The sequence below is a fragment of the Nuphar pumila genome, chromosome 7 (genome assembly GCF_984573655.1).
Source record: "Nuphar pumila chromosome 7, dmNupPumi1.hap1.1, whole genome shotgun sequence".
NCBI classification, from domain to species: domain Eukaryota; kingdom Viridiplantae; phylum Streptophyta; class Magnoliopsida; order Nymphaeales; family Nymphaeaceae; genus Nuphar; species Nuphar pumila.
In genome coordinates, this window is record NC_143255.1 from 53,333,231 (window position 1) to 53,360,338 (window position 27,108).

Consider the following 27,108-nt stretch of genomic DNA (forward strand, 5'->3'; position numbering starts at 1 on the left):
ATCATGGTTGGGACATTCCACCAGATCCCAACACCGTTCTTTGGAATGACCCACTTTCTTACAGTAGGTACATTTGAGTTTTGATCCGGCTTTGAATCGATCTTGTTTGATGTGGCTGGAGCTGTTGACGAACTCGGTATAAGATGCCTTTTTCTTATATCCTAATTGAAATGCCATTTTTTTAGGTTGTTCCTCTTTGTTTTTTGCACTCGAATTCATCACTTTCCTCTGAGTTTCTTCACGTTGTATCATGGCACATACAACGTTGTACGAGGGCATCAGAGTCATCATCAAGATCTGACTTCGCATAGTTTCATAATCCGGGCCGAGGCCAGCAAGAATCTTAAACACTTTATCTTCTTCAAACCTCCTTTTACTCTCTAGTATGTCACCGGTTGGAGGACGATATTGCAACAATTCATCCCACATTCCTCTAAGGGTACTTATATACTCGTTGAACGACTTGTGATCATGAGTTAACTTGGCGATTTTGAGATGGAGTTCATAAACTCTGACGAGATTAAATTGTTTGCCATAAATCTCTTGGACCACATCTCAAATCTCCTTTGCGGTGTTCATAAACAAGAAACTTCTTGCAATGGCTGGTTCCATAGAATTTAAAATCCATCTCATAACACTATCATTGTCAGATTCTCATTTTTCATATGTGGGATCTGAGATGTTTGGCTTCAGAGTTTTTCCAGTGATGTATCCTAGTTTGGATCTACCACTAAGAACCAACTTAATGGTTTTTGCCCAACTCAGGTAGTCAGTCTCTGAGAATAACGAATTTGTAATTTTAAGCAAATGACTTTGATCATGGCAACCGACCTTATGATTGGCAGAGGCTTTAGCAGCGAAATTGATAGACTGGTCGATCATGTTCGCTCCATCTTTCTGCAAAGGATAGATGATCGGGAGATTGATTCAGCTACTTTGCTATGATACCATGTTATGATCCGTGTCACGATTTACAAGCAATAAAGGATCACAATATACTTGGTGCGATTGCTGGGGTTGTCACGATTTGCAGAAGGCACGATGAGACGATTTACACATTATTCAAGAAAGACACACTCACAAACGGAATTAACGTGGTTCAGCTTATTCAGCCTACATCCACGAAGAAGGTGACACTCCCTCACAATTTATTCTCTACTGCGACCCTTTACAATATACAGAAATATATATAGGCATCTTCAGCCACACTAATCAAGGAAACAAGTAGTTGAAGATAGACTTTTCTCTATAGAGATAACTATCATAGAAACAGCAATAACGGACGACGCCGAACAAGGAAGGAAAAGATAACGCCAAATGTGGGCTGACTTTCAGTATTAACATGTTGTTAATAGGCATGCAATCAGTAGATTGTTACAAATCTTATGTGTGTTTGTTAGGAACTCCCAATTAACCTTTTCTTGGGTCTCTCTCTCTCTCTCTCTCTCTCTCTCTCTCTCTCTCTCTCTCTCTCTCTCTCTCTCTGTGTGTGTGTGTGTGTGAAGGTTAGAAGAAGATATAGGCTGCATCTTGCAGAAGTTGATAACAACTTTAAAAATGTGCATTCATGAGTTTGGATTAGTCACTGATCCAGATCATAAATTTCTGTATGAGAAGGAAATATACACAATATACCAACTTGTGTTTATTTCATCACTTATGCCAAGCTTACAGCATGCTAGCTTAAGCCAACTCGACAAATTTCACTATGCCAAGTGAACCAACAGGATCAGTCTGATAATATTCCCCTCCAACTGCTCTTCTTCACACTCGATAATAGCTGCAAGATCAGCACATGTGCTGAGACGACATGTAAATTTTGGTCTATTGCTGCAATCTCCACTTTCTCTCATTTTCAGTAAGCAGCTGCAAAGCCCCTTCTCCATGACCATGTTGGGCATACCTAGTGATAATTGCAGCCCATGAGATAGAGCCCCACTGAGGCATTTTATCTATGAAAAAGTTGCAAAGCAAGTTCTATATCCCCAGTCTGAGCATGACCACTGATCATCGTGCCCCAAGAGCCAACTTTAGACTATGCATTACCTAAGGAAGCTATAACCTGCAATCATTGTTTTCCATGAAACTTCATTTCTCTTAGTCATTTTGCCGAACACACTTTCAGCACCCATAAGATTGCAATTCTGGACATACTCAGATACCATACCCGTCCACCCAAACACAACCAGCACCAGGCCAATTCGATCAGGTCATTTTGAACGTACCCCCGTGAAATTGGAATTCCAATCAATTGAATACGGATCTGTCGGTATATTCATTTCGTATATACCCTCAAATGAGCGTATTCAACACTGGATACCTCTTTCAGGCATTTCATCGAACAATAGCCGTGATGCTCTTAGATTCTGGCTTCAAACATGAGCACCAATCATCACATCCCAGGCGACGAAATCTCTCTTGCGCACCCTATAAAACATCTTCTTAGACAACTTATTGAGAAAAATAGAGAGAGGAACAAAGATTTGCATATGGTTTTTATTGATTTAGAGAAGGCATACGATAGAGTACCTATGGACGTTCTCTGGTGGACAATGATGAAGAAAGGTGTTTCTCTCAAGTACATTAGTATAATTAAGGATATGTATGAAGGAGTGGTAACCAATGTCCGCACTTGTGGAGGGGTGACAACCAATTTTCCTATAACGGTTGGGTTACATCAAGGATCTGCTTTAAGCCTTTTCCTATTTGCTATAGTGATGGATGAGCTTACGAGATCAATTCAAGAAAATGTGTTGTGGTGTATGTTGTTTGTTGATGATATTGTTTTGATTGATGAGTCTAGAGTTGGGGTTAATGCTAAGTTAGAATTCTTGAGACAGACATTGGAAGCAAGAGGTTTTAAGTTGAGTAAGAGTAAGACAGAATACATGGAATGTCGGTTTAGTAAGCAACGAAGTAGTGATGGGAGTGTAGTGAAGCTTGGTGAGCAAGAAATACCGGTGGATGATTGTTTCAAATATTTGGGATCTATCATTCAAAAGTATGGAAAAATTGATAGAGATGTAAATCATAGGATAAAGGTTGGGTGGATGAAATGGAAAAGTGCAACTGGAGTGTTGTGCGATCGTAGAATGCCATTGCGGTTGAAGAGAAAGTTTTATAGGACGACTATTAGGCCCGCTTTACTATATGGTACAGAATGTTGGGCTGCCAAGAGACATCATATTCAAAAAATGAGTGTAGCTGAGATGCGTATGCTGAGATGGATGTGTGGAAATACAATAAAAGATAAGATTCGGAACGAAGAGATACGTAAGAAGGTAGGCATTGCACCCATTGAAAATAAGATGAGAGAGAATCGTTTACGGTGGTTTGGACATATTCGGCGAAGGCCTAATGATGCTCCAGTTAGAAGGATGGAGAAATGGAAAAATATATTAGTTAAAAGAGGTCGGGGTAGGCCTAGGAAGACATGGATGGAGGTGATAGGAAAGGATATGAATGCTTTGAACGTCACCGAGGACATGGCATTGGATAGAAATGATTGAAGGAGAAGGATTCATGTGGAAGACCCAGAATGATTTTCTTTTTTGGTTCATATCGCCGACCCCAATTGTTTTGGGATGAAGGCGTAGTTGTTGTTGTTGTTGTGGAGCATAGCCCCGATATGGTCATCCATGATACCCTGCTTCTCTTAGGCATTTCGTCGAACGGTTAGTGCATCTGTTAGCCCCTTTTGGGCTCATTCAGATCAAGGGCATTTTCGTCGTTTAATCATATGGATTTTGTGCAGTAATTAGGCCAAAAAAATTCGATATTTAGTTTGTGATATGAAAGGGCTTATAGTACCATAGAGACAAATTCCGTGATATTTTTGAAATTATCCTGTTGTGAAAAATATCATGATATTTTTTCACCTGTTTTAAATGTATAAAACATCGTGATATTCTGAAAATATCAAGATATTTCGGTTTAAAGAGAATACTGCAATTTTTATTGTGATATTTACTTTTTATGAGAAAATATGGAAAATTTGTTTTTTTACATATTTTTTATTTTTTATTTTAATTGCATTTTTCTACTTTTTAATCTGTTTGTTTAGATTATAATTTTCAGAAAATTAGAAAATTTTTTATTTTCGCTCACGAAATTCAGTAACTGTTCAGTTATTTTAAATTTTTTTCACTATGGTTGACAATGTTATAGGCCTGGATCTCGTTTGGGTGCTCAGGGATTGTTTGATGGCTTGTCCGGGGTGTAATTTGGGACGGCGCAACCACAGATACGCTCTCGCTAACAAGGGTTAAATGTGACAGACGCGCGTATCTGGAATGGTTTTTTACCATTCCACACACACACGCACACCGTTACGCTTATTACATGACGGGCTTAGAACATGACGGGGAATGGTTGAAATAAAAAAATTTATTTTGAGCCAAGACCCCCTCTTTTTCTCGCTGCCGTAACTCTTATTCTTCCTCCCTTCACACATACACACTCTCTCTCAGCCTCTCGGTGAGCGTCCCTTCAACGAGTCTCTCTCTCTCCAGCAAGCCTTTCTCCTGCAAGCATTCATCGGGCGAGCCTCCCTTTAGCATCCTCTCCGAGCTTCACTCCTCTGTCCTAGGCTGCAATTTTTTTCTCTTGAGATCTATATTTGAGGCAGATCATGATTTTTAAAGATACATTCATTATTGGATCCAATATGATATCAATTATAACATTTGGAAATTGAAAATATGAACTGCATATTTGTTTTATATAAGTTTTATATTTTATTTGAATTAAATTTGAGATTCATATCCCAAACTAAATTTCAAAATATACATGTTAAAACATGTATAATGGTGGGACTGACTAGGTCTTACAATCCAAAACAAAGTTATTTGACCTATTATCCATGCGTGTTCAAGATGTCTGCACAACATAAATCAAACAACCGACATAAAGAACACAACTTTCATGCATGGTTGAAAAAAAACATTGGACGGAGTACGGTTGTTACAAAACAGACAGAATGTATATTATGTCTTATTCTTTCATTCGGTCCAATCTTGGACAGACCATCAAACAAGCCCTCAAGAAACAAATCCAGGTCTTTGTACGTACATGAGGAATCTCTTGAATTTGGAAGGTGAAGGGATGAGGCAGTGACTTCCACTACCAAGCCATTTGGGCTGTCATCAGAAAAGTTTTTACCAAACTTGATCTGAACAGTACTGCAACTATGTTGGATCTGATCAGCATTCAGATTGTCTGGGCAAGATCCAAATATGTTATTACCAGTTCCAGGTCCATATTCAGATGGTAAGAACCAGACCCAGGTTGATCGAATAAAAACCTTTATAGTTTATACATTTTAGAAGTAAACATTTAGAAATCTTGGATTCATGTGTGTATGGACACACCTAGGGGTGTCAACGGGTCGGGTTTGGTTTGGACTCAGGTGGTACCAGACTCGGACCTGGTTTTTGGGTATGATATTGGGTCCAGACCCGAATCGAATTGGGTCCTCTATAAGAAAACCAGACCCGGACCCAATAAGAACTACATGAACCAGACCCGGACCATACCCGGTAAAACCATATTTTTTTATCATTTTTACATTAAAAATTTGTAGGTTTTAATCGGAACTCCGGTTGGGTTCAGGTCTGGTATAAAATTTCATAAACTATACGCGGGACCATGTATTAATTGGACCTTCGGGTCTGGACTCGAGTTTTAATCGGGTCTTATTATTTATCACCATACCCGGACCCTATAGGGTTTGGTTCGGGTCGGGGTCCGGCCGGGTAAACCCCACCAGTTGACACCCCTAATTGGAGCAACCCCACCACCATCATCATTGCCAATACTTTTTTTTTTTTTTAAGTCAAGCTGGGGTTAGACCGACCTCTACCAGATTCATTCAAAAAATTGTAAAATAGTTACAATTTGACTATACAATACCCCCCATCAGGAGACCAATCTTGGGGGTGATCCTTTCATGATTATGGATCCCCTCCTTAGTAAGCTTAGCTAAAAATCTAGGTATATGATTTGATTTGAATTGAATTGAATTGAGAATTTTTGATACAAAACCTACAAAAAACTATACAAAATGTGTTGTACCTGTGGTGGAATCTGACTGGCAGTAGGCCTAGCTTCAAGAAATCTCTTAGAGTACATTCTTCGGGACTCCAAAACAATATTGGAAGAAGGATTCAGACGGTTCAAAATGGTAGGCCATCCACACCATTCATTTTATGTAATATCTGCTTGCAGCAAAAATAAAGTCACAAATGCCATGGTGGTAGCAACCTGCAGCCATCCTTCCTTTGGAGGGAAACAGCATGAGCCGACGTAAGTTAATACCCCCTTGATCGAGGGGTTCACATATTTTGTCCCACCCTATATAGCAAGTGTGCACGTCTACCTTTCCAAAGGAATCTACACATCATCTTCTCCATTTCCCAAATGATTGAGCTGGGAAGAGCCAAGGCCCCCAAGCCAATAAGTACGACTCACTCTGTCCGCCATCGATATCTTGTTGCCTGACCACGCTTCAATTTTAGATCTGAATTTGTTGTTGGCACATTGTGTTTTTTAAGTCTTCCACAGAACAATGGAAGACCCAAGTACATTGCTGGGTAACTTCTTCGAGCTATAATCTCTTCCATATATATTGAAAGAGATAAATATGGCATTTTCCTTTGCTGACTTTGCATTCCTGTGGAATTTTCAAAATTTCCCATAATATCCAAAAAGTTGGAAATTATCTCTAACAAAAAAGAGGGTGTTGTTGTCTCATATCTTGAAAGGTTTCAATTGCCATTTCAAAACCGCCAAGTCCAGTTCCATTATTAATAAGAACAAGTAGGGGGGTATATGGGATCACCTTCTCTTATGTCTCTGCTTCCCCAAAAGAGTTTGCTCGCGCTTCTACATTATTCACAATAACTCTGCCAAGGCCGAAGTTATGACGCATGCCATTATTTTGAGAACCCAAGCTTTTACCAAAACCAAAAAAATTAAGGGTGTCCAAATCAACTTTGTGGTGGCTAAGTCTGTTTCGAAAATGACGCTTTTCTTTTTACTATTAAACATCGAATCTGCCATCTCATGCGCCGTGAGGATGCTGTCTTTGAATAATATTTTTGGAAAAAAACATCCTGGGAACCATCTGTGCCTGGAGCGCTAAAGCCTTTGAGCTCAAAAATTGTGCTCTTGATCTCCTCATTTAGTCTACCATTCTCCCCCTCCGTGACTTCAGGGTCTCTTCTTCCATCAAGCGTGAAAAAATTCCTATCAAAAGTTGGGAGAAATAATCGACTGTCTCTAGTTTTATAGCTACTTGACCCTGAAGAGTTCATCTTCGGTGATGATGGAGGCCAGTCGATTTCTTTCGATGTTGCCTTTTGTAGATGGAGTGAAAGTCCAGCCTAACAACTTGAAATATGATTTAGGAGCTGCAGAAATCGAGAGGTCGTTGTGATCCGAAACTAGCTTAGGAATCATCCTCCCTGCAATATTAGGAAGGGTTGTGGAGTTCTGTAAGACCGCATGCTTCAACCATCTGGTTAAATTGCTCACTGTATCGGGATCCCACACGTTCAGTTATGCTTCTGGTGGTGTTACAGTCCCCCTGACAGAATCCACGGGGCTTCCTTGGGATGTGATTCGAGGTGGAACCACATTAATGCCTGTTTCCAAGCCTCGTTAAACCCATAAACCCCATTATCTTTTGGGATTTGAACATAACGTCCATCTTAATCGACATCGGGTTCCAGATACAAACGATCCAGAGTTGCAGCGATGCCGAAGAAAATGTCCTCAAACCAGTATTCAATGGGAAAATCTGGTAGTTGGAACCAGATCACCACAGTGGAATGGACTTCAAGTTTTATCGAAGCACCTGGCCTCCAACGATTCGCAACCAGGGTCTTCCCTGCCACCCTCCAAGCCCCCTGCGTGTAATTATTTGGAAGTGCTCCTCCGATTGAACGAAGATAAAAAAAAAAAAAAAAGTCCATCTTTGAGCGCGGCCAAGGTCCTCCCTGGCATGACCGGCCATCGAGCGTTCAGTGCCTCGAACATGTATCGATACGAGATGGGTCTGTCTGGCATGCCTCCTGGAAAGCCCGCAATGACGGTCCATGTCAGCAGTTCCAGAAGCTTGGCATTCTATCTGCTGGGATTCAAATTTTGGGCTGCACATTGGGCTTCTCTACCTTGAAAATTATTACTGGACTTGTATCCTTTTTTATGTACGCTCCCACCAACCGTGCCCACGTTGGGGTCGCGGCAGTGCCAGGTTCTCACCATTAATGCTACGATAGGATGGTCTTGAAGCTGATGCATTCATTGATAAACCTACCCCCAACGGTGGCCATCCTACTGGGTCGAGGCTTCTTCCATCTTTGCTATGAGCAGCAACCCCCTCTTTCGCTAACATCACTCTCTCCTCCGACTTCTCTCCCTCATCATTGCCAATACTTGGTGTCGAGCCAATGCCACAAATCTCGCTCTCCCGAAAACAAGGGAAACTCTTGCAATACTTTCCACATATAAAAAAATAAAAACGGAAATGGAAATATACAAGTAACACAAAACATTTAAAAGCCTGTTTGTATCAAGACATGGTATTTCCAAAATAAGAGATATACAGCTTGAGATGGATTCAACCATCCGTTTTATGACATGGATGCAAAATTCACATCCACCCATGTTATTATGATGCTTAGAAATTCCTAGGACAAAGCACCATGCACGGCATGTATTATGATAGATGTTGTATGTGCATAGGATTCTAGGATTCTATCATTCTCTGGAGTTCATACATACCAAGACAGCAAATGGATGACATTAATCAAAGCAATGACAAACATGTCCAATACGAGTCCTTACTAATTACTGAATATGATGCAATATAGGATCTTCCCCAGTGGACAGATAAAAAATGAAAGATAGCCCATCTCCACATAAACAGAATAAATGAACAAGTGAGATGAATAGTTTATGACAGCAATACTAGATGTACTTAGTCTCTCGGAACAAGCAGTTATAGTTTGTGAACCCATTTAGCGAAAGATGCATACAATCCTAAATCCTACACAGGTGAAACATGTAAATGGAAGTGATATCAAAGCGACCAAAAGCCAAAGTGGTGCAAAATTTCTACAAATAAACGAAAGCAAAACAATTCATTTTATTACTGGCAAAATTTTTCATACACAGACACCCTAGTCACAACACGCTTTTTCTGCTGCACAGCATAAACTACAAATCACTGCCAACAGTTTCAGCAGCCAAATCGCCAAGTTGTTTATTGCATGGTGACTTTCAGAATGAATCCCCGCAATCAACTGATGGCAGGAAGAGAAATAGGATGACAGGTAAGCTGCATTAGCTTGCTAGATATACTTGTATACATAAAAAACAGCACTGGTTAACATACTTATTTCTATATCTTATTTATCGGCCAGTTAGATTTGGTGTAAGAATTGAGAAAGGTAGGCTGATGGGCTACAGATATGAATAATAGAAGCTCATAGGGGACAAGGATCATCAGTCTTGAGTGCCGAACCGTTTCGCAATGATAGGACGGACGTCATCAGCAGAGGCAAGTGTCTCAAGGAAGGGAAGTATAGAAAGTAGGGCAGAATCTGTTGGGTCATCGAACCAGCTCTCAATAGGAATTCCATTATTGACTTGCAACTGGAAAACCTGAAAACATGGAGAGAAAGTGTGCTTAACGTTCAGTTAACAAGAGAAAAACTCAAAAGAAAGACCAGTGATCTATAAGCTACTATGAAAAAGTACTGGCTTATGAGCATTTCTCTTAATTAATTAACCATACCACATAAATTCCCCATACAATCACATATGACACTTGTTCTCTTGGTTGTAAGTGCATGCATGGCAGTGACCAAATATCGGTCCAAAGACTAGAGGTTAAATTCAAGATTGTAGCTTGAAGGACAGAAGAAAACCTGTGGGGTGTTATCGATAATGACAACTTTTGCCAGGTCGCATCCTAAAACTGTCAGGTCTTTCATATAACTGCCATCTGAAAATACACAGGACTCCCGGTAAAGACGCTGAGAAATAATCTTTTGGTTAGGATCCAATATATCCAGTAGCTGCTCTGCATACATGCTCTGACTAGCTGTGAAAATAATAATTTCAAACATCTCTGATACACTTTCCAGGAATGTGTGGAGGTGAGGCCTCTGGCGGACATAGACTGTGTGCTCATTCATGTTGAAGTATACAGGAAAGGTGAAGTCCACATCAGGGCAATCCTCCAGGGAAGAGTGAACAAGTGTTTCTGTATGAAAAAAAAAAGAGAGAAACAAAAAACAAATATGATCAATTCACTATAAACAAGCATTCATGGTTTCATATACCATAAGAAAAATCCAGTTACAAAGAGAAGCATCTTGATAAAATATAACACCAATAAAATCTGTAGTAGCAGCTTCAGCCAATTCTGCAGGTATCCTAAATGTAAGATTCCAGCAACCAGCCTCCTCTCAACCCCTTTTCATCCTAATTTACTGAAGCAACATATATGTTTTAAAGAATTCTTAGTCATCCACCCTGGGTTTGCCCAAGCGGTCAGGGCGGTTCTTCAGAATGTGGTGGAAACCCACCTTGCCTAAGGTCAATTATCCCTGAGATCAGAGGGTGTCCTTTGCGGGCTAGGGCACTCACCTGGGGTTTACTATTCTATGAGGGGAGGCCCATTAGGTGACATCTGTTCCTAGCAGGTTTCTTGTCATAAAAAAAAAGTGAATTCTTACAATCTGTCTTCAATGTGGAGAATGCATTCAACTTGAATTAAGTCAAAATAATGCCATAGAAGAGGCATTTTAGGAAACTTGAGAGGGTTTGGGAAAAGGTTATAGCTTTCTTACCATCCAAATCAAGAACTAGAGTGATAGGCTTCCTTTTCCGTGTTTGCTTTGGCAACAATAAGGGTAAATAAGAAGGAACAGCCTCAGATATGTCCAAAAAATTCCCAACGAATAGCTGTGGATCAAAATAGTCAAGGTCCTCGTAGCTGCTATCATAACCTGTTTTTTGCTGAGATGTTTTGGCCTGATGAATTGCCAAAAATAAGCATGTAGCATCAGAGTTCAGCATAGCATCTTCAACAGATACTGCATCATCAACATTATTACTTTCTGCAGCAAAGTCTTCCAACAAAGGAAGTATCATGCATCGATCAGCTACATCAAACATCATTTCTGGATGGATATATTCATAGTCAAGACCAGAATTAAACATAAGGATCTCATCTGGCCCAACATCTGCAGCAGCAGATATACTAGCAGTGCTCACATCAGTGGCACGGAAGCTCGCTGAATTGCAATTCTTATCAGCACATGAACTGCTACTGGTATCATCGCTTTCATCAGAGACCAAATCTGGCACAGCGGGATTTTCAATGTCTTGAACTGCCAAAATAGAAATCATTCAGTTCAATATCTATACGAGCCAGCAGATGAGAAAATGGGATAAATGCAAAAAGAGTACATAAAGATTATCAAGAGATAAGAACAGGCAACAGCAAGCAGCACAGGACAAAGACGCATTGCAATGTTGCTTCAGAATGAGTACACGATGGTGAACACGATTAAATCCAAGACATTTCCTTTGATATTTTTATAGCCTTTTCTTTTCAGTTTCAACATTTTACATTTGGTTATATCATAAACTGTTGGCAGAACAAAATCCTTCAAGAATGAGAATGGCATATTTAGCTAACTAAACCTCATGAGAATGGCATATTTAGCTAACTAAACCTTATAATCATAAATCTAAAATATTACCATCTGAATAAAAAATGTTGCCACAAAAATTGGATATCATGACACTAACATGAACCTAAAACGAATCATGTGATGATTTTAGTGTCATGTGCCATCTGCCTAAATAACTTGAAATGGTTACATCTCTTTGCAGGCTACAACAGCTTCACTTCAAATATTTTCTTTGTATTGGCAAAGAAGGGATGGAGAAGACAGAATTGACGGTCTTTATCAAAGGGATGTGGCTAAAAACATGCATAAAAAGTTAATCATATGAAATAAGCTTTAACAATAAAGCCTCTACCCTCAAATCCTGCAGAACTCGAGCTGATCTTAGGACTTCTGTTACTTGGACAAACTCTCATAGTGATAATTGTACTGCTAAATACAGGATTTTGATGTTTTATGCTCCTCGTGCTTGTAGTGATCACTTACTACCTCTCTTTTGTTCCAGTATATTCTTCATTTTTAAGTAATTCAGTTTTACAAGTCCTATTTCCAAATTCCTATCTAGAGCTAAAAGTTATCACCCACAATCTTTAAATATCCTTCTCAGTATCTCCCTCCACAACCAAGATTTGATAAATACTTGAAAATAAACCACAAACATTTATTGAGATCCACATATTTCTTCTACAGAAACCACCCCCACTACACATTGAAAAATTGGAAAAGAAAAGGAAGAGATAGGGGGATAAGTAACAAGAAAAAGAAAAAAACTGGAAAAAAATAACATAAAAATGAAGAATATGAAACACCAATAATCAATGAGTTTAGCTCACCATACCAGCAGAACTGTAAATTAACTGCTGACATTGAAACTCCTTGGGCTCTAATGGAGGAGAGAAGATTGTCTCCAATAAATATGAAGGTGCGATTGGTGGAAACACCTGGAAGGGAGATGGAAAAATACACATTTAAAGACATCAAGATAAGCTTCTTGTACAGATTAAGATAAGACCTCCACAAACCGTCAAAAATAAATATAGAATGATCTCTCCAAGAAGTTGAAATAACAAGAAAAGCATTCCCTGCAAAGGTTTCCATCAAGCTTCAACACTGAGTTGTCCTGGTGAACCACTTGTCGGCCACCATATATGAACATGAAAGGCAGGCTTATAAGCTGATATAAAAATCTGACTCACAAATACACATTACAGTGATAACTAAAATTACATAACAACAACAAGGTCACCCATTTAATATGCATCATCTAAATTTGTTTAATTCAAGAGACTGCAAAAACATTTAAAATTTTAATGATTCCATAGAGTACTTGAATGAATGACTTGATAAAAGGCAAGAAATGTGTAATCAAACATTTCCACCAATTAGTATATTAAATAATTTCAACCAATCAGCAAATGACTTAACATTCTTAGCATGATGTCTTTCTGACTCAGTTAAGAACCAAAAAATGTCATGATCATTTTCTGTGCAAGTTGTTTTTGGACTACTATGATAAATGATAGGCTACAGGCTTTCTGGACTGCTATCCTCATTGCATCAAGAATGGGAGGGTTGCTGCTCCAACTTTCCTTGTGCTATAAATAATAAATGAAAATGGCCTAGTCCCCTCCAAATTTAACCCCATTTCTTCCAAATTCCCAATTCCTTTAGCACTTATGTTTTCTTATCCTAACTTGTTGAGATCTGAAATTAACTGAACCAGTATCCACATTGGCTTTGCTTAGATCCACAGGATTTGGGCTAGAGCTATAATGTGAGTGAAAAGAACCAGCCCATCTCTCTGGCCTAGCCAATCTATACCCTTACCCTCAAGCTTAGCTGACAGAACAGGACAACCTATCCAATCCACAAAACAATGCCCCTCCCTTTCATACCTGCTTCCATCAAATTTAATACAGTTTCAGATGGGTACTGGTGGGTCCTAAAGTGACTAACTATAGACTGACTAATCAAAACATGGTCAAAACAACTTAACCACATTGGTTGATCCAAACCAGGGTTACTGGAAGCACCATAGGGCATGGGGAAGTGTGCTTCCCCGAAGCGCGTTTCGGAAGAGCAAAACGTGGCGCTTCCGAAACGTGCTGGGAAGCGTAAAAAAAATTGAGAAGTGTGCTTCCCATTTAAGGGAAGCTCGCTTCCCCTTTTTTCATTTTTTTTTTGTGTTTTCATTTTTTTTTTTCTCTTTTTTTCGCTTCCTAGGTCGCTTCCGAGACGATTCCTTGTTCGCTTCTAAGACGTCTCGCGCTTTCTGCTTCCTAAAATTTTGGAAGTGACTCGCTTCTCGCTTCTGCTTCCCGAATCGTTTCCCGCTTCCGCTTCCCCGAATCGCAACTCTGATCCAAACACAGATGGGTTTGACCGGATCTTGTCAAAATCAGTAATTATGTGCACATTCTATGCATAGGACGTGTTTGGTCCAACCTGATCAGGATTTGGGCCCACTTGGGCAAAGCCAAATCTGACCAACATTTGGTTGACCTTAAACTACATGGCTTTGTTATAGGTCTACTCAGGCTTAACTTGGATTTACTTGCACATGGAATGGATCTTACTGAAACCCATGGTTGAATAACCCATTTGAGTATGGGCACACAGTGTCACTGGCTCTAGGATAGACCCTGCCTGATAGGACCATAGCTGTGGAAACGTCCACTTTGGGGTGTAGATCAGATTCATGATCTGGTGTTCCAATAATAGCAGGGTTGCTTTTAGTTCAAATGATCCTACTCGAGCATGACAGGTCTTGGGTTCAGAAAACCATGACCCATAGGGCACGAACCAGATATTTATGTTAGAAATAGCAGTTGGTCAGTTTGGTTTGTATTTAGATGTCTATATGTTGAATCTATCTGAAGTGGAAGCAGGTCATGGTGATAAGTTAATCCAGGCCATGTTGGTTAGTGTAGCCCCAAAGAAAACAAATCACATCAAACTACAGCCAAATTTTTATAATATCAGATACTCACGTTAACAAATGGGCTAGCATAGTCAACTTCTTCAGCATGCTCACTGTCATGGGAACAAGTTGGAATACATGGAACTGCAGTAAACAAAGGATTAAATAGTAAGAAATTTGTCAAAATTGCCTGATATTCAAAACCAGTTCCATGGCAACCTTTTTTTTTTGGAATCATTATGAAATATTAACTAAAAGATATTCTTCAACATCGATAGAATTGTTCTTCACATTCATATTCCTAAATAAAGAAAAATGAATATGATATCCAAAATCTGGAAACTAATAAACATACAAGACTCCAAAAATGAATCATACATTATCCTTGGAAACAGAAAAATAAAAGAAGATATTGCTATATAATAAATAAGGCAAATTATAAAAACTTGCCTTTTTGTTTTTGGTATTAACTGGCCAACATTTTTTAATGAACCTAAAACCCCCACCTAAGTTATACATTAGTCTTATGCATTTGATGATAAAATATCCTACCTGTGCTCTTTTTGTTAATAACACAAATGTTGAGGACATGCTTTGTTTGATTGCAACATGATCAACAGAACAATCATTATGTCAATTTTCTCTTTGTTTTAAATGCAAAAAAACTTAAGAAGTTTAAATGAATAAATATAATAACAAAAAGGTCTCACAATTTTATAAAAGTGGATGATGACACAGGTGCTTTTTGAAGTTTACCTAAAAATATAAAGACAGATAAAGAAAATATTGTTCATCTCCAAGAAACCGACACAACCATCTTATAAAGTATTATGTTTATAAAAGTAAGCATCCAACTACAGAAAAACTACAGCTGCTTACCAGCATGATTCTTTTCAATTGAAGAAGCTTCCAACTCTATAGCTTGATGGCATCTTTTAGGTTGACATTGAGAATCCTCGGCTATTTTATTTGACTCACAGCATGCTTGGAGACCAGTTCTTTTCTTTGTCGAGCTTCTACTTTGTTTAATCTTCATTTGTATTATTCTTCATATGAAGGCACTCTTAGGTTTAGGCAGCATCTTCCTAGTTCAAGAATCCTACTGGGAATATCAGGATGTTTCCATGCTTCTCTAAATACAAGATGATTAATCATATTAAAGTTTAAGATTCTGCAAGCTAAACATGAAGCAGAGCTGATAACAAGTACAAAAAATCAAAGCAAAATATAGAAATACAAGAAGATAGTAAATGACTTGCATCTATAAATATAAACTTGTGGCCGCATGCCACACTCCCATAGTTGCAAATATCAGTCTCGAGATAATACCAGAAAGGGTTTATCTCTCTCTTCAAATAACAGAAAAATCTTGTAGTTTTTAAAATAAAAATAAGGAATTGAAAATTTAAAAAGCTTAATTTCTGAAAAATAAAGTTTTTTATTAAATATCGATATTAATGTGATATACTCATTTTATATTTTTAATTTATCATGACATTTTAGACTTTTTTACCTGAAACACTTCAGGATTATGATTAAAAATATTTGTGCCTATGCATAATCCAAATATGCTGAAAAGCCAGAAAGGTCTAAAAGTTCAAAGAAGAGGTAAAAATAAAAAATGTGAAATACCAAGTAAAATAAACTAGGAGAACTATCCAGAACAACAGCAATTCAGTTGAGAGCCACGCAATGTTAGATATGCATCTGACATATGGATAATGTGTACGATTCAAAGAATGAACATTGTCACTAGTTACACAATAGATTCCATTAGCCACTGGGAGCAATTATCTAGAAGTTTTTAAGGCAAATAATACTCATGCTTACTCAAAGTATAGAATTCTATCAGGCCACTTAGTACTTTTGTGTGGTATTGTTGCTAAGTAGAAGTTTTTGAGGCAAATAATACTCGTTCTCACAGTTAGCTAGCATTAACAAAAAATGGTTTATAACCCAAAAAGTTATAGAATTCAATCGGGATGCTGCATACTTTTGCATGGTCGTGTTGCTAAGTATGTCACTAAATGCTTGGTATCCATAAGTCAGTGCACAATAGAGTGCCAATAGAAAAAAATAAAAATTATAACACCATTAATAAGTGAAAACTAAGCTCACTAAGTAAATTCAGGCACACAGGAGAAAGGGGAATCATTGTAGTGCAAAACCAGTTTAGGCAGTAAATGATACATTGAAAAGAGCTTTCCACAGAAATAATTTTGAATCTTTTGTCTTTCGATGGAGGAGTGATCTAAGTGATAATAGGTCTAGTCAAGTATCTTCTTCATATATAAGAGAGAAGTTCAAGCATCTTGTGAACAAAACCCCTTTTTTTCTTCCTTCCTGGTTGCTTCTCTCACTCTTTTGGACGGTTTTGAGAACTAAATCCGAATTTTTCATGTATCATAAGCGTATATGTCATTTTCCAATGAAATACTAGTGCTAGGGCTGCTTACCAGCAGCCTACTCCTACGGTAAAAAACTCCATAACCATAAGTTTCCCACACAAAATCAAAGGACAAAGAAAAACAAAAAGGGATAAGAATGATTAGGCACTTTAATTCTTAAAACCACCCTTACGTAGCTCTACTTCGATTACATCCACCGAACCAACCCAAATCTCCACCACATAAGTGTCCATCTGGGTTTCAGCCACACACAAATGCGTGCTTTACCTGAAACTGTAAAATCTACCTAGAATTCTTTCCCTCCGTACTGCACCCACTTGAAAAACCAAACTTTTTACTCTGGACTAACCAAGCCACAATCTTCAAACCATCACCCTCAAAATACAAACCCCAGCACCCAAAATCAAACAAAAACCCACCAAAATCCCAAAGCCCAAACATCCCAAGAAGTCATAATCTTCAGCAAGAAAACTCCTTGATCGAAAACAAAAAGAAACAACTGACGTCTACTCCCAGAAACCAACTCTGGAAAAAACGAAATTAGAATAAAAACCAACAACAGAAAATCAAGCAATCGGAGAAACCCACAAAATCCCAGAATGTTTCAATCACAGCAACAAGAAAAGGATCAATCAGAAAACCCCAAGAAACACAAAAAGAAAAGTAAAAGAATAAAAACCCAGCAACAAAAACAGAAAGAAGAAGACGAAGAAGAAAGACTGGGGCGTACCTCATAATACAGGAAGAAGACGAAGTTGGTGCTCCCCCTTTCAATCCAACTTGATTTTTTGTTTCAATTTATTAAATTCAAACGAAGACGAAGGGAAGCAACAATCTGGGTCGTTCCCCCGAACTCGAAGTCTCTCTCTAAGGAGTCTTCCTCCTCACCAACGTTTTGACGAGGCGGTCTCATCGACGGTCCCCGATTCGTCCTCTGCGCCTACCATCTCCCCAGTGGGGAATGAACACGTGTCCTCCAGCTGAACACATCATCGTATGATGTCATCGTGTGACTCTCTTGTGCACGTGTAAGGTGGGGATTGAGCGATATTGGCTGCGGTTGTAGAATATATATATATATATATATATATATATAGTCATTAGAATATGAGAACTAACCAGCTTTATTATGATTTTTTTATTCTTTTCTCTTGAATCTAACCTTAATGATGTGACGGATTCATAAAAACACTTTTGAATCATTCGATTTTGATACATAAATGACATTTTTCTATAGAAAATACACAATTCAATAGTTGATTCTTAGCAAATTCATAGTTGCCAAGTACACGGTTGGATTTGCAAAAAAAGTGTTGAAAATGCCCATATTTCTTGCTTCTCATATTTTGGTGTTTCTAACAAAAAAATCACAATATTTTAAAATATCAAGAGAAATTAAGGTATAAAACTTTCAGGTAATTTCTCAATGATATTTAAGCAATTTTTTAAAAATATTGCTATATTTGTCACATGGACCTAGCCTTCAGCTAAGTGGTGGCGCTTAGCTTCTGCCGAATTGTGAGCACAAGCCACAGCGAGCTCTACTTCAACGTGTATCTCAACCATGCAAGTGGCAACATCATGGCCCACGATTTTTTTTTTTCAGAAGTGACTTAGTAAAGCGATCATTCTCCTCCAAAACAACTGGGTGTAGAGGGTTGTCATTCATTATATTAAGTGTTAAAACAAAAGGAAAACCCAGTGTCTTGTTATGCAGACTGTTGTTTTGTTTTGCAAGCTAAAGCTTGCTAGCTTAAACTAGACAGAAGCACCAGCTTGATATTGGTATTCACTATTCACTAGCAGGCCCATTATGAGCAATCTAAACATTCCCTCGGCTCCGCTTACATCAGTATAGACATCTACGTGTATTTGTGGCAAAAGAAACTACATGTTAAGTTGAATACCTTAACCAAGGGGTCCTGAGTTCCATTCAAAAAAAAAAAAATCCAAGTGGCCCTGGGCTTTGTCCATAAGTTAATAAAGAACAAAAAACTGTTAAGTTTCAACTTTCAAGTATATTAAGTTAAGGTTTTTGAATTTTTAAAACGCACTCACAACACACACACATCCATTTGAGTTGAACCAACCGAGTTCAGTGTTGCTTGAGTTCGACTTTATTACATATCAACGGAAGCAGATCAGGTCATGCTGAACACGAGTGTTTTTTCTCATGCCGACATCATAGCCGTGTGTTTGCATTTTGGATGAATGCCACATGGTTTTGTTGACTTTTGAGCCTTTTAAAATGCAAATAGGATGGCCACGGTGTCAGCAGGAGAAAAAATGCTCATGTTCAGCATGACCTGATTTGCTTCCCATATCTACTTCAAATCAGTGACTCAACTTAAATTGTTAGCTAAATTGGCTTATAAACAGAGTTTAGATGAGTGTTTATAGCAAATTCAAGTCGAGATAGAGTCGTAGTTTCGTTTGATAATCACACCTCACAGGCATGCACAAACATGCGAATGAGAGAGAGAGATCATTTAGTGTGCCACAGCCAAGACAAGTTGATAAACAACATGCTACATAACATTGGTAATTGGAAAGAAATGTAGACAAAAAAAGGTGAAAGAATACCCTTTCCACATGGATTACGTGTAAATTGTTAGCAAGAAACTATCAAATATGGAAGCTACGAAGCACCAACTTCTCAAAAGCTACAGCAGCACATTGAGGGAACCAAAAGAGACATTACCATGTCGCCAAAAACAACACCATGAAAGAGAAGCAACAGCTCAAGTTGAGACCTTGAAAGCCAAAACAACATCAGGAGAACCCTTTTGCGTCTCCACCAATTCAATTTCAAACCTCTGCTTTGTATCGGGATGAATGAGAAGAGGCAATTCACAGGTCATCCTTTTGAGAACTCGAGAGTGCTTAAGCATGAATTTGGCAAAATCCAAATAGCATGAATCCTGAAAATCATTTACAGTTACATATCCAAGGTGGTCAATTTGACAATTGAAAGGTCCTCCAATATTTCCTTCCACTTAGAAGCTTTAGAGGCGCCTGAGAGAGAGAGAGAGAGAGAGAGAGAGAGAGAGATCCATTAGTGTGCCCACAAATTGCAGAGAATGCCAAGATGATGAATTTGAGTCTGCTTACCTCAATCACTAGGTCTTGCAAATAAGGTGAATTCTCCAGAAAACAAGTAATCAAACCAGTTGACAACTTTGGTTCTGCAGAAACCTTTATATCTAACTTAACCAAAGAGGCAAATATGACATCTAGCCTTGTGGTATTAAACATGAACAACATATCTGGAAACCAAAACAAAATGGAAAGAGTTGAAAGGAATTAAACAAAGTCAACTCTCTCTCTCTCTCTCTCTCTCTCTCTCTCTCTCTCTCTCTCTCTCTCTCTCTCTCTCTCTCTCTGTTCAATAATTTACTATCTTCTCTAAACCTTTTACATTTACCAAATCATAATTACCAATTTCAAATTGCCATTGTAAATTCATACCTTTTACCGAATTTTCAACAATGGGATTGAAAATGAGATTATCACAACAAAAGCAATATATATATATATATATATATATATATATATATATATATATATATATATATTCCTTGCCTGTGGATAAGTTATGGACAAACAAATGCTCTGAACATGAAACAAATCACTCAGCAGCAGCATCAATGCACAACGATCACCATAATCATGCCGACAACAAAAAGAGCCAGAAAATTTCTCAAGTCTCCCAGCCTGCTTCAAGCGGATAGAGTCTAGAGCAATCCCCTTGGCACGGAAGGACAGCAGCGTCGGGGAATTGACGTTGAGCTGCTGAAAACCTCCGCAGTCTTCGATCACCAAGCTCTCGAGAAGCTTGTTATTGCAAACCAGCCTCTGAAACTTGTGATCATCGAATCTCATTCTGAATGTTGGACATAATAAGTTTGGGACCAACCCACAGGGTGACCCAGTTTGACAGTCATTAGTGGGCCACATAATGGGGTTAGTGGGTGGGAGTTACGTGAATGTGAAGAGACCACATTCACATAAGTGCCTATTTCTCCCATTATATAAGGGGTAGGTTGCTACAACGATGATGTGAGATTCATAGCTGTAAGCCTACCCAAATTCCACATCCCGTTTATGTGGTACAGGGTCCTGCTCACTGTCGACCTAAAGCCTGGGCTCATCGTGGGCATCGACCGGTTGAGGAGAATGTTGAATACCCTGCACGTGCTCTATGGCGAATACATATACGCTTTCTGTATTTGTTTTACAGAAATCATCAACATTGGGTTATGGGCCCATAGAGTCACACACTTTTGTTGCCCGTGCAAGCGTGTAGGGTCTTTTGGCATTTTTTTTCTGAATTTCGGCTACTCATCGATACCGTTGACCGCATGTCACCGTGGGGTGACATGGGTCACCGATCTTTTCGGCAGTCTATCGCAAACAACGACAGATGATGGTGATGTAGTATATTCCTTGAAGACTGTTGTCATGGTGCGACAGCCTTCACAGGCAAATAGACCCATTTTTTATGCGATCGCCCATCGTCGTGGGTCGACGTGGGTAGCCGATCGATGGCAACTATCATCGTGGGGTGACTGTCATTCCCGACAGTCATACGTCGGTGGCGATTGTATCCCCGATGACCCCCTGTTAAAAAAAATAGAGGATCAAGGGGAGGATCACCTGTGGCCGTCGGGCTGCAGGGATGTTCAGCCAACGTCGGGATCGTCGCAGAAAGCATCACCGGTGGAGAGGTGTGGTCGTTGGGTTGCAGGTAACCAGCCGTTCATCACCATGAGGCGATGTGGTTCGTCGGTTACCGGCTGATCCTCGCCGGCAGAGGTAAACCCCCGCATCTCATGTGGTCGTTGGGCTGCAGAGGGGTTTACCCTTGTCGGTGTGCTTTTGCCTGAAGATGTCGCCAGCAGATGGCGAAAGGGGTTTAAAAAAAAAAACATTTCTTTGCTCCGTCAGGGTTTATGTCGTTTTTCGCCAGTCTCTAGCAGGCGACGTATGTCGCCTCCAAGCGACGTGGGTCACCAGTGGGGCGACGCGGGCTGCCGGCATTGGCCGACAGCTTTGAGGACAAACATTAAAAAAAAAGGTAAATGTCAACCCCTTACCTATCGCCTGGGTGTCGTCGGATGTACATCGCCAAGGGAGGTGACCGTTGCTGGCTAGTCACTAGCGTCGATCACCGTACGACAACATGGGTCGTCGTGGGGCGACGAAATGGAGAAACCCTTTAGTTTCTTAGTAAAACGCAAACAGAAACCCAAGGTTTCTATTTTATTTTAATAATGTTAGCCGGATCGGGTCCGGCTTTTGGACCCGATAACAGGCCCGATCTTTGATGGCAGATCGGGTTTGTTGTTTTATTGGATCGGACCCAGACCCATAATGGTTTTGAGTCTGATCCAGACCGGACTTGAGTCCTTGTTCGGACTAGGTCCAATCTGGGTCCACTTAGGATCGGGTCAAACCCGGGTTCAGTTCAGACTGGGTTAGACCCAGATCCTATTTGGACCGGATTGGATCCATACTACTACAGGATCCAGACACTATTTGGCCTGAACAGGATCAAGTACTGATTTGGCCTTTTTCGGGACCGGTTCAAAGCTATTTTTGACCGGTTCTTTTCTTTTTTTACCGATTCTGAGATGATAAGACCCTATTTTCATAAATATAAGAAGATACAGGGATTTTGGCATATGGTTAAAGATTTTCATGAACTTTTGTTTATATTTGGTACCGGTTTATAAGGTTCAGAACCGGTTCGGACCCTTAGATGACCGATTTGGGGCCGTTTCATACTGATTCGGGGTATTTTCAGACTGGTTCCTACCTGAGGACCCTGGGTTTTACCCATATGAGCATGCTTTTGTTATTTTTCATGCTTTATAAAGTGTTTATTCTATATGATGCATGACTTATGTATGTTAATTCATGTGTTTTGTGTTAGTTAAGTTGTGTATGATGATTTTAAGCATGAATTTTGACTAAATTCATGACAGTTAGTTTATGTATATTAGTTAAAGCATGAACTTGTGTTATGTCATGAATATATATGCATTAAAATGTGTGCATGAGCGTGCTCCATAATACGGATAGGTTTTCGGTAAAAGATCGTGATTGACTGATTCATGTAATCACCAAAGTGATCTGAGTTATGTTGATTAAAGATTCTTTGGACCGTATTAAGATTCATTATTATGATTGTGTATGAATTTATGAAACATCAATTCTACCCAAAGGTAGGTCATTGTATTCCAAATTCACACAGGGTGGGATAGTAGATATGTATTTCAGCCCGTGAAGCATGTTCGTACCCAAAGGTACAATGTTGAATTGCCTCTGGTTACATGATCTGCTAGTTTCACCAACTGAAGTCAATTCCTTGAGAATTGAAGAGACAGAGCAACTATGAGTATTGTCGTTTCCACTAAAGTGGAACGATAATGGCTCAACTATGCTTGTCTCAGAAAAAATGAAGATAAAGGGTCTCACTTTTACCTTTTCAACATGAGTCTCGTCTGAGCAATAATAGTAATGTTTTTTTATTTTTGTTCTTTGTTTTATCAGGTTCTTTCCTTATTGATGGTTCTAGTAATATCCTATTTTTAGACGTACAAAGTAAAGTACAACCAATCAAAAGGCTGCCTCTGAGAAGTAGAAGCGCTCAAATAGACTTAGCATGTTGTTTTTGCAATCTCGGTTTGCTGAGAATATTTGAGGTATCATTCCTCTCTGTAGCACAGTGAAAAAATTTCTGATAGCCATTGAGGCTCAATTTGTCACTTCTAATAAGGCAAGAGCCAGCACACTTATGTCCAAATTAGTGTCTATAAAATATGTTGGCGACAGTCACATCCGAAAGCATATTTTGAAAATGAGAAATATTGCAACTTAGTTGAATGACATGAAGTTCGCCACCTCTGATTCCTTCATGGTCCATCTAATCTTAACCTCATTACCAATTGAGTATGGACCCTTCAAAATCTTCTACAACACACATAATGACGAGTGGTCTTTTAATGATCTCTTGGCCAAGTGTGTTGAAGAAGAGGAGAGATTGAAGGGTGAGAGGGTGCCAAGTGCACATATGGCCTCTCATAAGAATAAACAGAGGTCGAGGCCAAATAAAAGCTCCTTCAAGAAGAAGAATCAGAAGAAAGCCACTGGGAGAAAGTTTAAACTCTCAGGCGAAAGCTAAATCCCAGACAGGAGGCTCTTCTATTAAGTGTTTCTTCTGCAAAAAGAAGGGGCATAAGAAGGTGGATTGTTTAAAGTATAAGAAGTGACTAAAAAATAAAGGTAGTGAGTCTTTTATTTCTCATGAATGTAATTTAATTCATGTTCCATTGTACAGTTGGTTGATTGATTCTGGTGCCACGGTACATATTGCCAACTTTTTACAGACATTTCTGAACAAGAGAGAACCAACAGAGTATGAGAGAAGCATTTTTTCTGGAAATAGGATGTGTTCGCATGTCAAGAATGTTGGGACCTTCAGAATTGTATTGGAGTCGGGATTTATATTGGATTTAGTCGATACATTATATGTTTCATCCTATAGTCAGAACCTGACTTCAATTTCAAAACTTGATAAGTTTGGCTTTTATTTAAATTTGAAAATTCCAAACTTATTATTATGAAAAATTCAATAAATATAGGTTCTGCATATATGTGTGATGGTTTGTATCAATTAAGAACCAAATTCCAAATTCGAGAATCTCACTCCATTGAGAACACAATGATTGGCAATAAACGTGACCTAAAGGATGATCAATCCTATCTGCTTTGGCATCAAAGGTTAGGACATATCTCGAAAGAGAGAGTCCAAAGACTCGTGAAAGAGATAATCCTTGGATCCCTTGATTTTACAAATATAGAGACATGTGTTCACTGCATAAAGGCTAAGCAGTCTAACATGTACAAGAAAGATGTCAAACGCATCAATGGAAAGTTAGAAATAGTGCATATGGATGTGTGCGGTCCTTTTTCACTGTGTTATATGAGTGAAAAGTATTTTGTCACCGTTATAGATGATTACTCACGGTATATATTATTCAAAAAATCAGAAGTCTTTCAGGTTTTTAAGAACTTCAAGAAAGAAGTAGAGAAACAAATTGATGAAGTTATTAAGGTTGTCAGGTCTGATAGAGGTGACAAATATTATGGTCGTTTCACTGAGATGGGATAAAAGGAAGGGCCATTAACGTGATTTCTAAAAGTGAAAGGCATTGTACCTCAGTATACCATGTCTAGTAGTGCTTATCAGAATGATGTAGCTAAAAAGAGAAACTGTACGCTTAAAGAAATGGTTTGAGCGATGTTGAATCACTCAAATCTTTCTTTGACCTTTTGAGGTGAAGCTCTTAGGATAGCAGTGCATATTTTGAATAAGGTTCCTACGAAGGCTGTTCAAAAGACTCCTTACGAGTTATGGACAGGTAGGAAACTTTCTTTGTTATATATGTGCATATGGGGATGTCTGGCAGAAGCTAAATTGTATAACCCACATATATAAGCCTTTGATCCTAGGACAACTAGTAGTTTCTTCATTGGTTATCCAGTGAGGTCAAAGGGATTTAGATTTTATTGTTTATCTCATACACCACAGATAGTGGAAACATATAAAGCAAGATTTCTTGAAAATGGCTGTGTTGGGACAGATACGTCTCAAAATATTAATTTTGAGGAAATGCAAGATTCAGGTTTCACACCTGCTAAGGATAAAGACTCGATTTTTCTTATCATTATCCCTTCGAATAATGTAAGAGAAAGTCGGGTCAATGAACATCAATCCCAACTAGATCCGGTTGTTGATGAGAATATACAACAACAACAGGATACAGAGGCTCATTTTGAACCACTTATAGCACTTGTATGAAGGTCTACCAGAATCAAGAAATCTGCTATCCATCCGGACTATGTGGTGTATTTACAAGAGTCAAATGATTTCATAGACATTGATGAATATCTCTTCACATTTGCAGAAGCCATTGAAAGTGAAATATCAACACATTGGATTAATGTCATGAAAGAAGAGCTTGACTCTATGGCAAAGAACCAAGTGTGAAATTTTGTACTTTGACCTGATGGAGTTAGACCTGTTGGTTGTAAATGGGTCTATAAGACCAAAACAGACTCTAAAGGTCATGTGGAGAGGTACAAGGCTAGGCTTGTTACAAAAAGTTTCACACAGATAGAGGGCATTGATTATAATGAGACTTTTTCTCTTGTCTCAACTAACGAATCATTGAGGATAATCATAGCCCTCGTAGCTCATTTTGATTTAGAGCTACATCAGATGGATGCGAAAATTGTCTTCCTGAATAGGGATCTAGATGAGGAGGTATATATGCAACAACCTCCTAGTTTCAGTTTAGATGACTGAAATAACTTAGTTTGCATATTGAATAAGTCAATTTATGAACTTAAACAGGCCTCCCGCTAGTAGTATAAAAAGTTTAATCAGGTAATTATGAACTTTGGATTCACTGAAAACATTGTTGATCAGTGCATTTACATAAAGACTAGTGGAAGTAAGTTCATAATTTTGGTTTTATATATTGACGATATTCTTCTTGCAACTAATGATTTGAGTCTATTACATGAATTAAAAGATTTTCTTTGCTCTCATTTGGATATGAAGGACATGGGGGAGGCCACTTATATCCTTAGAATCGAGATCCGTCATAACAGAACTAAGGGTATCCTTGGCCTCTCTTAAAAATCCTATATTATTAAGGTTCTTAAAAGATATGGGATGGAGAATTGTTCTCCTGGTTTGACACCTATAGTGAAAGGGGATAAAGTGAGCTTAAAGGATTGTCCTCAAGATGATATTGCGAAGGCTCAGATGGATAATGTTTCATATGCTTCGGTAGTTGAGAGTTTGCAATACGCGCAGACCTACACTCGACCTGATATAGCATTTGTTGTGGGAATGCTTGGTAGATATCAATCAAATTCAGGCATTGTGCACTGGAAGGCAGCAAAGAAAGTCATGCGTTATTTACAAGAAATAAAAGACTATATGTTGACCTACAGGAAAACTGACCACCTAGAGGTCGTTGGATACTCTGATGCAGACTTA

At 38.8% G+C, this 27,108-nt stretch overlaps 1 protein-coding gene across 5 annotated transcripts; it reads right to left on the minus strand.

Annotated features, from left to right (window-relative positions):
• Nucleotides 1-9,120: 9,120 nt before the first annotated feature.
• LOC149832273 (uncharacterized) lies at nt 9,121-17,938 on the minus strand. Of its 5 annotated transcripts, none has more exons than XM_090014406.1 (7): nt 17,764-17,938; nt 15,505-15,724; nt 14,696-14,769; nt 12,544-12,646; nt 10,860-11,402; nt 9,933-10,270; nt 9,121-9,666 (listed from the first exon to the last, which is right to left on the minus strand). In XM_090014406.1, exons 2-7 carry the CDS (start codon nt 15,659-15,661, stop codon nt 9,508-9,510), a joined length of 1,374 nt encoding a protein of 457 aa, XP_089870532.1. In that variant the 5' UTR covers nt 15,662-15,724; nt 17,764-17,938; the 3' UTR covers nt 9,121-9,507. The 5 variants fall into 5 exon arrangements, with proteins under 5 accessions (XP_089870532.1, XP_089870535.1, XP_089870533.1 ...); XM_090014409.1 differs by having other exon boundaries at nt 15,505-15,757; nt 17,764-17,891; XM_090014407.1 differs by having other exon boundaries at nt 15,505-15,710; nt 17,764-17,889.
• Nucleotides 17,939-27,108: the final 9,170 nt, after the last annotated feature.